Genomic DNA, 12,255 nt, shown 5'->3' with positions numbered 1-12,255 from the left:
GTGGTATTACAATGAACTACCATGATTTGTCCCGACCACGAACACCGGTAGCTAAAAATCGCAGGAGCCATGTTTTTCAAGATGGCACCTTAAGCCCCTTTGTTTAAACGGGTCCCGGTCTTCTTTTTTCACCATTTCTTTTTGGAAAGGTCCTTCTAGTGTTTGTCTCTGAGCGCCAAACCAGGTTTGGTACCTTTGTTTCCATGCCTTTGGCGGGCTTAAGGACTGAAGACCGCCTCTGGCGTCTGATTGTCTGGGGTGGCCAGGAAGTGAGGGAGGTGCCAAAAAAACCCTGTGCTTAGTCTCCTAAGAGACCCAAATGCACTCTGACGTGATTGGCTGGCTGACTGTCCAGCAAGGACAGCCACCCTGCTGGGTAAGTGGCAGCTAGGCTGGAATGAATGGGAGAAAACTGTTTAAAAGGCGAGTCTCTTGGACTGGAAAGCAGAGTCAACCACTGGAATGAAAGAACTGAAGACGAGCTGGAAGAGGACAGCTGCTGCAACTCCTGGGCCATTGGTTTGCCCGGGGAAGCCCTGCTGCAGGTTCAAATCGCCAAAGCTCCTTTCAACAGAGAAGCCCCTTCAAGAACGACTTCTTCCTTTAAGTTGGTGGGACCAATCAACTCATGAGCCACCCGGATACCATTCTCAGAGCTGGTTAGGATTAGCCAGGGGGAAGGACCCCAGCTTGTGTGCTTCATGAACAGCTACTCGAACTGAAGTGACTCCATTTTGTCTGCGTTTTCTGACGGACCCGTGCAGTGCAGGAGTCCCCTGACATCCTCCCTCTTGTCCCCACGACTGAGGCTCAGGAACAGCGAGATCTGCAGGAACTGCCAGGAACCAACGTCTTCAGATGCATCTTTTGCTTCACACTAAGGTACTGTGCCAACCCGATTGAGAGAACGCATCTCTCATGGTGAAGGTTCGTGAAACTTTCCCAACTTGCAGGCCTAATCAGCTTGTGACCCAACGAATGATCTTTTTCATACACACTACTTCTGAGAACTTCGCAAAGATTTTACCGTTTACTTCAAGAACTGCTCTTTCCTATCCAAGACATTAGTCATTGACTTCGGCCTAGGCCTATTGAACTGAAATGAGTCCTCTAGTGAACTATAACCATTTGCACTGCCTAAGAAAGTATTTGTGATCTATTCTGCTAACTTGTGCCTTTTTACTCCCATTGAAAGTAACTGAAATGCCATTTTACTCCTATTTCAGGGGAGCCTAATTTGTTCAGAAACTTATTGGTTTGCTATTGAAGTGTATTTGTGTATATTATTAAGTTGCCTCCTTCTAGTGAATGTTTTCTAAATGATTGTGTGATAAATTAAGAAGTGTTTTACCAAGAAACCTTGAGTTTAAGTGTCTACTTGAACCACTGTGATTGTAAGACCTCTGTTTAACCTCTTGTACTTCTCACATTCCCTCTTGAGATAAGCCTGGCTGCTCAGCTCGCTACCACAAAACTGTGTAGTACAGACTTATACCAAAGGTTGGTTTTGCATACACCTGTAGTCCTAATTGTATGTGGTGGTCCCAAAGGGTACTGCATGCAATTCTGACTAACAAAGCCCAAATTTGAAACACTCCGTGAAGTGAAATGCAAGTGTTGCAAAATGCAACAATGGCCAGATTCACAGTGGCAAACCTACATTAGGAACACTTGCGAGATTCAAAGTAAGGCGCCCCTCACCTGGATGTAGCTGCTGGTTGGAACATTGCATCGGGCCAGATTAGGGCACATGGGGAACTGGCAAGCATGAAGGGAAGGCGCCCTAAGGAAGGCACCCTTAGCCTGTGCCCTTCATCGGCTGCCCGGGCATGGCTGCCCTGGGGGAAGTCTTCAAATATGGTGTTCTGGACCTCGTGATCAAGGGAATACCAAAAGGCTGCAGCGAGGGCGAGCAGTGGCAGGGGGGATCAGGGGTCCAGCTACAGGGGCTGAGGAATGCATTGATGGGCACTTGTTTCTAGGAAAAGGCCCAAAACAATTCAAATGGTGGGCTAGGTGCTACTCACCCTCTGGATCCCTTCCTTCTGGCGGCTGCCTCTGAGAAAAGTAACTTTCAGGTCTTCCATGCCATGTCCTCTTGGTATTCCCTGTCTTGTGGCCAGGGGAACGCTAATAGGCTGTGGCAAAGGTGGGGAGGAGGGGCTAAGATGCAGGGTCTGGGGAGCATGGTGATCGGTGCTTGTTTCTAGGAAAAGGCCCAACAGCAATTCAAATGGTGGGCAAGTGTACTAGCTACCTCTCTGTGTGTCCTGTAATATTACATAAAGTAATGATACCATAAGACATACCACCCCCCCCCCCCCAGGATATTTTGTGGCACATTTTTTATCGACTGGACGGTGTAAGACTGGCAGAATGCAAGAAAGAGGTAGTATGTGAGGCTGCAAGAGAGCCAGGTTGGCAACCTTTTGCATCAATTTAATAGGAGAAGTCTCAGACTCAGATGTGCTAGGCTTGACAGAACAGTGTTTGTTTCACTCTACCTTTTTGGTTTAATGTGCATGCCTATTTTATTTTATTAATTTTATTGATCATTATTAATTGTAATGGTGAAATTGTTTCCCTTCTAGGTTCTCCAATCCCCCAAGCACCCACACACCACACTCACCAAACCTCCCTCAGATTAACCAATACCTTTTCACATATTGCACTCCCAAACCTGTCCCTCTGCCAGTCATGTAAATACTCAGGTGCTCTGTCACATTGCCAAATCACAACTCACTCTTCAGTACCTGCCACACTCCAAACCATGTTCCCAACTCACATGTTACACTTCCCAGTTCCTCCTGCAGTCTACAGTCTTGCATTCATTCTTTCTCCTTCTGCATCTTGCATCCTTTCCCCCCCTTCTATGACGCTCATCCCCCATCCTTCCTCCCAATCTGCAGCTCTCTGCCTCTTTCTGGCCAGCTGCTCTTTCTGCTTTCTGGTCCACTAATCAGTGTGTTTTCTAGATCTCCTCTCCCTCTCCACCCGCTTGCCCAGCAATCCCCCTTTGACCCACTGCTACCCCTCTGCTTTCTTGCCCAGTGTGCCCCCTCTCTCTGCATTCCCCCATATTGTGACTATTTCACTAAAAAGAATTGAATGTAGATTTTGGGCCAGATCCCCAAAAAATGGAGCAGAAGATATACTGTTTTTAGACGTTCCATTTTTGGAAATGAGCCGGTCACCTTATTCTCAAAGGTGACCAGTGCATTTCCAGGGGACTGAGCCATAGCACAAATGATGCGCTGGCCAGCCACTTTGAATACATTAGTGCAGGAGCGTTCTCCCGACACTAATGTTCGACAGGCTCCCAGCACATTTTACTGTGACGAGTTCTTACAGGTCCTGTCACTGTAAAATGTGATAACAAAAATGTGTATCCCGTTTGAGGAATAGAAGTGCAAGTGAGACAGCAGCAGCTCATACCTCTGCTGTTACACTTTAAAAAAAAAATGGTATGTCAGGGTAAGGAAAGACCCTGTCATGCAATGCGCACCAAGCAGGTTCATGGGGTTGCCTTATTTTTCTGCACATTTAAAAGCGCAACCTGTGTGTGAATTTAGGATGCCCTTTAAAATGCACAGAAATGCCACCAGAAATGCACGATTGCGCAAAAAGGCAAAAAAGGACATCTAAATTTGCACATATACAATGGACACATTCAGATTTCTTTTGTGGATTGGGCTGCTCCTTTTATTGATGCAAGTGAGGAGATCTGCTAGTGCATTTCATTATTTGCGCAAAATGATTTTGGAGAACCTGATACTTTGTGTCTTTTTTTTTTTTAAACAGCCTTTATTTACAAGAAAGGCTGTTTTCGTGGGATTATTTTCAAAAACCCCAATTTTCGTGCTATTTTGAAAAAAAATCCTTTTTGCAGCATTTTGTGGGATTGCAAAATTGTGTTCACCTATAAGAACAAATGTCATGCTGGCTCTGCCAAAATATGGCAGTATCCACATGTAAAAACACATTGCTGTTGGCTTTACCCTTAATGCCAGCAGAAATTCCATGCCACAAGAAGACAATGGGCCTCATTACAAGGCTGGAGGTAGTCTTGCCGGTAAGAGCAGCAAGGCTACCTCCTTACCGGCATGAAAGTCCAGCACCCGCGAATGGGCAATTATCGGGGTATTCCGACCCCGCCGGATCCAGTAATTGCCCATTCGCGGGTACCAGTGCCGGTAGATCCCCATTCCCATTTCAGCCCCATAGGGCTCAATGGGAACGGGGATGCCTGTAGCACCGGCACCGTTCATGCTGTGCTCGCGGGTGCCTTTCATTTCGCCAGGGCAGACTTGGTGGAATGTAAGGCAAATGCGGCACAACTCAGAGTTTGCCGGTCCGGTAACAATGGTACCAGCAAGCATACCAGTATCGTTGTTACCGGACCGGCAACCTGGCTGCACAAAATGTTCCCCCTCAACAACCATGTAAGAACATGATTCATGTTGACTTTGCACTTAACGCCAGTAAAATAAATGCTATTCCACAGTAAGGAAATATAATTTAATCAATGGCTGCAAAGTTGCTACATCTGCCACCATTTAAGAATATTCATTATATAGACTTTGCCCTTTACAGAAGTAAAACATTCAGGGGCTGATTCATGGAATTTGTGCGCCGAAAAATGGGGATTTGTACGCCATTCTGCCCGCAAATCCCTTTTTAACAAATGGGGATTTGCGGGCAGAATGGCACAAAAATCACTGTTTTTTCGGCGCACAAATTCCATGAATCAGGCCCTCAATGTCACAGTAAGAAAAACATTTCCTTGCTGGCTTCACAAATGCATCCCGCAACATTGTAAGAACACACATGATGTTGGCTTTGCCCTTAACGCTAATCTGACCAGCTCAGAGGGACTTGATACTAGACAGGAACCAGAAGGCAAGGAGAGCTTTCTGTTTCCTGACATGCGCAGTGGAGCTGAAGTGCGTCCATCTGACGCAGGATCTGCTGCTCATGAGTCCGATGAGGGCCCTGCCCCACTATACCAGTGCTTCCAACTGTGGCCCTTCATCACGAGTTCTAAGTTCAGAATCGAGGTCTGTAGGTGTTCAATAAAGAATGCCTATTCTTTTTCTGCAACATTTTCCTTCTGCTTGTTCTTTGTTATCGTTTTACTTCTCCTTTACATTACTGGACACATAGTTTGTGGTCATCCTTCCTTTAGGACAGTAAATAATACTTATCGTGAATGTTTTGCAATTGTCAAGCTTATTTTGGAAGGAATAAAATATATATATTTTTTTCAATTTGCATCAACTGAAACTTCCCCCTCGCTATACACATACACATACACATGCACACAACTGAGTGTATCATCAAACTCTTGTAATACAGACTGGGACAACAATTCCCATAAAGGTATTGTTGTCCACAATAAATCAGCTCCTTACCTTCTGCAGAACTTGGCCTAGTTTTGTTCTTGTGATCTGCTTGAATTCCGCAAGGATGAAAGGCCATCTGCTGCAGAACTGCAGGACATAGTGCTGTGAAGTTGGATCCGGTGAGCTGGCTCCCATTCGGCATCCCATAAATGGAAAAGATTTGCTCTCCGGACATGCACTGGGGGAAGAAATCAGCAGTGTTACCAAACCTGAACATTCCCATTGCCTTATGTTAATGAGCTTTTATACTGGGCCAAATACAACAGTAGTGGTCTTGCGGTATGCAGTGATTATATAGAGGAAAATAACTGAATGAAATAATACCGGAAAATTAAATATATGGGGGATAGGGGTAAGGGGTTCTAAAGTGTGGGGGTGGTCCGGGTGTGGTTAAAAGCATCGAGAAACGGGATTTGGGTGAGTTGGCCCCAATTTTAAAAAGATCTATATTTTTTTAAGGTATTATTTAATTCACTATTTTATTATTCGCTGTAAGCTGTTGCAACACCAGGGTTTGTCTGGAAATCTGAATATTGTGCCCCTGCCTGGGAAAAGCTGAGAGGATGGGGAAATCGGGAGTACGATAGACACACAGAGAGTAACAATTGAACAATTGAAACAATAGAAGGTGAGTGAGGGAGTGGGTATGTGATTGCATAAGGCAGGGATGCATGCAAAATCATTGGCAGTGGATTAGATGGGATGCTGATCGGAAAGAGTGAAAATAAAACATCGTGTGCATTTGTCTAAAGAAGATCAACTAAAACATTGTTCTGAAAACGATATTCACAAAAGTATGTAGTGCTAGCAGGTAACACGTGCAGTCCAGTGTATAGATAGGTGTGCTTTCAATAATGAGTGGACCTTTATGGTCCATGAATGTTTTACAGCAACCAGATGAGCTCAACTCTAAATGAACAGAAAGCTTAGCCTCATTCCAATGAAGAGAATCTGCATGGCAATAGCAATCCGTTTCCTCCTGTTTTCAGATCTGATGCGTGTGCTATTTCTGGTGGATTCTGTTTTGTCACTGTGTGATACAGATATTGGAGGAGGCCAATAGACGTGTAGTCACTGCATGTAAAGACTGCTTACATACAAAATTCTAAGGCAGAATTTGGGGATTTGGGTAGGTGTAAGGCTCAAACCCAAGCTAAGCAAGAGGGAGTTCCTGTGGTTCCCAGCATTTGTGAAGAACCAGATGAATATGAAGAATATGGCCCATTTGATGGGTGGATAGTGTTGTCTACCTGGCTTACTGATACTCAGACAAAGCCATTGGGAATCTGACCGGTAACCGTAGCAGTATTTTGCCTTTTGACTTAATCTACTCTAACCATTTTCCACTGATTATTGGGATTCCATGATTTCTGTAGTACCCGCTTGGTTATTATGGGTTTTTCCTTTTGACCTAAGAATTGTTTGGCTGACAAAGAGTACGGTAATTTCTATGAACATCATCACAAAATGGAGAATCTCACCACGGGTTCAATGAGACAGTTGCCTATTGCAAATTCTTCTGCTGTTCTGACTCAATATCACACATTTTTGGATGACTTTCCGATCCTAGGCTCACACTCTCCCTGCTTATAGACAGGATGATTGTGCAATTGAAGCAAATAATGTATTCATCTGTTCACATGCATACGTTGCAAAACCGACGCATTGTTTGGTTAAAGTCCCCAGTTAGGTTTTGTTTTTATTTGTTGACCATGCAATGTGGCATGTTATCACTAATGTTTTTATTCCCATTTCAGACGGTTGTTCTGGAATTATGGTTAACGTGGATACTTTTTCTAGAACACTTTTCTTGACTCTGGTTTTTCAAACAATATTACTTTGAAGAGCAGTACTCATTAGGCATTATTGCTTTAAGGGGCAATTTGTAAGGTTTTGGGGCCCAGAATTAGAGCACTAATCAGATACTTGTGACAAAGTGAGACCAACAAAACACTCTAGACACTTAGAATGTTGTTCAGCACCTTTACTTAAGGACAGCAAGAAGTGGTTGGATGGATGATGAAAGGACTAGGGGCTGTTGGCTGTAACTAAAGAGAACAACGATGTTGAAAGTGTCAGGATGGGGAATTGATTTGGGAAACATCCTACCAAAACGGTCTCTTGGTCGGTTTCTGGATTTCCCTACTCTATAGTACATATCGAGGGAATATAGCACCTAGCACAAGTCTTGGCTTCTCACTCCAAGGGATAAACACACTGTGTGCTTCTTTACCGTCTTCTTTAGTGCGGACAACTCCTCTGCACACATATCATCACCCTTTAAACACTAGTAAAACACACCAGGTTCCCTGGTGTGATGCCTGCCCATGCCTACCTGCAAGAACGTCTTTCTTCCCGTTGCATTTGCGGGTAGGTTGCTGGCAAGAATCCCTCTCACCAGGGTATTATGCTTATTTTATGAGCAAGTATTTCTTCCCCCTTGCTGGGGTTGTTGTCAGGCTAAAGCTATCACTCACCGTCCCGGGGTTGCTGTTCTGGGCTTGAGCCCTCACCAGGCACTGGATTTCTCTTTCTTGTCACTGGCTCGTGTGAGGAATTGAGATATAGCCCTTAGTAGGCTAGCAATGATCATCTTTCCTTTGCCTTTGGTATTCTGCAGCAGCCAAGTTACAGCACTCAGCAGACTTAGAAATCAGCCATCCTCCAAATTAAAAGCGATACATACAACAACAGAATGATCAATGCTAAATCAGGTACCAGAAAACTATTTACTATCCTCAGAGAGCTCAAGTCACCCATTCCCCGTATCGAAACATGCACCAAAGATAAAACGTGGTGCTCCAAGATTCAAGAAGCTTTGCTCGATAAAATGTTGATGCTCCAAGCTAAAATTGGAAATAAAAAACTTAGCATTTCCACTGAACCACCACTACATAAGTCCCAGCCTTCCACTGCAAAACCTAGTAGCCTATTTGAATTCACACCTCTCTCCATTAATGAAGTTGAAAACCTAATAACCAGCCTCAAACCATCAAGATGTCAGGGTGACATTTGCCCTGCAAACATCATCAAAGAGGCAGCAAGAGATCTTGCACCTTTCATCACCTCCTTTCTAAATACATAATTCAAAACTAGCACAGTCCCAACTAATCTGAAAGATGCCTGGGTATTCCCACTATTGAAAAAACAAACCTTGATCTGGACATTCCCACAAACTACAGACCTATCACCACATTAGCATTTCTGCTGAACATTTTAGACAGTGTAACTAAGGGGTAGTCCTACCCTATAGAATTTAAATGTTTGCAAAGTAATTTAAATGCAAGCTTTGTTTAAACCCTTGTGAAAACACGTCTAAGTGGGATATTCAGCATTTTATTCCTTAAGCAAGCTACTTGTGAAAACACAGATATTCAAAATGTAGTTATACAGCTTTTTATTATTTGGCTGATATGCACACTTTTAAAAAAATGTTAAAGAAAATAATCAATGCAGTACAAAGTTGTGCACTGTAAGAAACAGTCTGTTCATTTCAAGGCATAATGAATGCACTACAATATACAAAAACCAACTCATAAAGTGATCAGAACGCCATGAGAACAAATTAAATGAACACAGAGTAGTAACTGATTTAGTGAATTGGAGACTTAGATTAAGGGTCTCCTGTGCCCGGCTAGAATATGACCTCGTGTTTGGTCTACGTCAAAATGTAATGTTGGAAATATAGGTGCAGACATAGTTGTCGGCCCAGGGAGATGTGGGCAGAGGTGCTGCAGACGTTTCGGCTAGGAAGATGGAAGCCTTCTTCTAGGGCCATGAGAGTCAGGTTACTCTGTGTAAAGGAAAGGAAAAAAAGGAATAACTAAGTTGTTTTAAATCATGCAGCTAGGTGCTAGCAAGGGTAGGAGGTAAGTATATACACTTAAGGACAAATCCTAATAAGTTCCAGAAGCTAAAACAACTCACCTAGAGCCGGGAGCACTAAAGTGCTTGCAAGCATGGAGTTGCAGCTTGGCGGGAAGTGAAAAGGAGGTCCAGGGTCGGACACCAGGCAAATGGGTAGACAGGGCCTGGTTGTGGGACAGAGGCCCTGATGGGGGCGAGGATCCTCCGGACTGTCTCACAGGTTTAGAGCAGTGACTGAGGGCTTGACCCCTAAACAGATGCAAAGTAAGGGTACATGCAAAAAAGTGCCCACATTACTAATTGTGCAATAATGGATGTGTGATTATACAAAATGTAGGCATTACCTAAGATCCAAAGTGTAGTAGGCTAAGAACTGAAGGAGGGACCAATGGTTGGCATTCCATGGAGGGCCCTTCCGGCTGTGTGGAGGCGAGTATTGGAGCATAAGCACCCTATTATGTAAGGAAAGGGAAGCCAAGATAAGCATGCAGTCTGGATATGTAGAAAAAGATCTGTATGCATATCTCCCGGGTGGCCTGGCCTCTCGTGAGGACAGCCTGGAGAAAGGAATCGCAGTTACCTGTAACCTAGTGGTGCTGCGGGTCGAGGCGAACGTCCTCTGGCAGAGCCGGTGCTGACTCTGTAAAGGAGCTGCGGCTCTGCACAGAAAAATGGTAGGGGAGCATGGGCACGCATGCGCTCGTCGTTAGTGTACCTGCGTGAGCCGCATGCGTGCGGGTGCAGAGTCGCAAAGACTGCATGTGCCTGGGGGTAGTGTCCTAGTCCCGGGCACAAGCGTGCATAATTTGGACTGTGTGGGCCCCGGAGGGGATCCTGCGAGTAGCGGTCGGTGTAATGGTGTATGGTGCCTGCTTGTGAGTGCCGCTGGTGTCCTACAGCGAGTTGACTGAAGAGCAGGGAAATAGGAGAGAATCAAATCCCTGTGGTGCAACAAGCATGGGAGAAAAGGATGTGAGTCCTGCTTAAAGATCACAACAGTGAATACAGCCTACTGTATCAGTGTAAAGTGACTAATGCAATAATTTAAGTCGGGAAAAGAAATAATAACATAATGGTCATGCGCATGAAATAACATCAGGTGTGCACAAGGGCATTATACATTTGAATACGTACAAGACGCACAATTTGTGTTCCTGGCGGAAATAGGTACAATGTAAGAAGACTACATATCGGAGTCATAAAGTCCACCCTAGGAAGCAAGCAAAGGAAACCAAAAACAGCTAGATGCATATGAGTAGAAAATAGGCACCCACAGTTGATGTGTAACGTGGTGCAGGTAGAGCTAAAGTAAGAGTTAGCTGAAGAAAACAGAGAGGACGTTCAGCGCCCGGGGTAAGAGGGCACGTAGATGTGGTAGATGGAGCACGACTGACTTGTGTTCAGCCCGTGTGTCCCAGTCCTGGAGCAAAGGACAGTCAAGGATACACCAGGGCAAAAGATTAGACCAGTAGGAACAGGCTAGATGCTGAATTGTCCTGGATGGGCCTCATTGAGGCCTTTTGTGGTGGATTTAAGTTTAAACATCCACCATGCCTCCTTAACGTCTAGTGAATTAGCAGTATTGACCTTGTCTTGAACTTTGTCGATGACCCACCAGGAGAAAGGGTCAGGGCCATGTTGGAATTCATTAAAATGGTTGACCATGGGAGCAGTGGAGTTTTTGCATCGTATCCTGGATCTGTGCTCCCCAATACGTTTGTCAATAGGTTTGGAGGTTTGCCCTACATATCGTAGTCCACAGGGGCATTGGATTACATAGATGACATTTGATGATTTGCAATTAGAAAAGTGCCGCAATTGCCACTCTTTGCCATCAATCGGGAAGGAATTGATTTTGGGTGTTTGTCTCCACGCTGTGCATTGTCGGCAGGGATGATGTCCGCGGATCTCCATCATGTTCCATAAAGTAGAACGTGCAGTGTTTTTGCTAGTTCTGGCGTTGGTCAAAAGATCTTTGAGGTTTTTGGGCCTCTTAAGTGCCATCCTGTGTCTAGGTTCGGAGGGCAAGCTCAGTTGGACTAGTGTCCAAAACTTCGTAATGAGTGACTAGAGTTTGCAAGTAGTTGGACCAAAAGTCGAGACACAGGCCATGGTGTTATCTGCTGTGTTGTTCTGTTGTTTGACAGGGCTGCCTATTTACAGATACAGGCTCACTTAGAATCTAACAATCTTCTGAGCCTGTAGCAATCAGGGTTTAGACCTAGGCATGGCACAGAAACTGCCTCAATAGACTTGAAAACACAAATGGACAACCAAAAAGACAAAGGAAACATAGCCCTCCTACTATTGTTAGATCTATCAGCCGCCTTTGACCTTGTCAAGCATGAAGTCTTGTGCAATCATCTAACATCCTCAGCTCATTTCTCAGACAAACCAACAGCCTGGATACAATCCTTCCTGGACTATAGAACGATGAGGGTCTTTGCACCTACTGCATCGGCTGATCCAGCACCAGTGACCTGCAAAGTCCCACAGGGGTCTTGCGTTTCACCGACGCTGTATAATATTTTTACCAAGCCCCTGTTTCATGACCTCAACCATTTGGGTGTCACCTACACTAACTATGCAGATGACACCCAAATTCTCATCCCGATCACCGGGTTTTACGACCTTGACAAAAACTACTGAACAGGCATGGATGGCCACACATGGCCTTTGCCTCAATGATGGCAGGACCAAACTACTTCTTATTGGTTCCCAATTGAGACTAAATAAACTAGACAACAGGTTTAAAGCCTTTAATATTGATGGCATCAATATATCAGTGTCCAAGGAAATTAAAACACTTGGGTTCTACCTTGACTCAGCCTTGACCTTGATCAGACAAGTGAATCCGACAGCCTCTGCCACACCTTACACCTGTAAGCTAATAAATGCCCGCAGACCTTTCCTGTCGACAGCAAGTTTCTTTAGGTTAGCCAGAGCACTTATCCAAATTGGATTATTGTAACGCATAATACCTAGG

At 44.6% G+C, this 12,255-nt stretch overlaps 1 protein-coding gene across 1 annotated transcript in view; it reads right to left on the bottom strand.

Moving 5' to 3' along the window:
- SLC39A8 (solute carrier family 39 member 8) overlaps nucleotides 1-12,255 on the bottom strand; it is a 238,445-nt gene that overhangs the window by 151,075 nt on the left and 75,115 nt on the right. Inside the window, exon 3 of the mRNA XM_069630700.1 lies at nucleotides 5,412-5,580. Within this exon, the coding sequence (XP_069486801.1) occupies nucleotides 5,412-5,580 (169 nt within the window). The remainder of the gene's footprint in view (nucleotides 1-5,411; nucleotides 5,581-12,255) is intronic.

Source organism: Ambystoma mexicanum, chromosome 6q (genome assembly GCF_040938575.1).
Source record: "Ambystoma mexicanum isolate Mex_15411 chromosome 6q, UKY_AmexF1_1, whole genome shotgun sequence".
Lineage (NCBI taxonomy): Eukaryota > Metazoa > Chordata > Amphibia > Caudata > Ambystomatidae > Ambystoma > Ambystoma mexicanum.
Note: the sequence above shows the minus strand (reverse complement) of the source record. Positions and strands in the feature narration are given on the sequence as shown.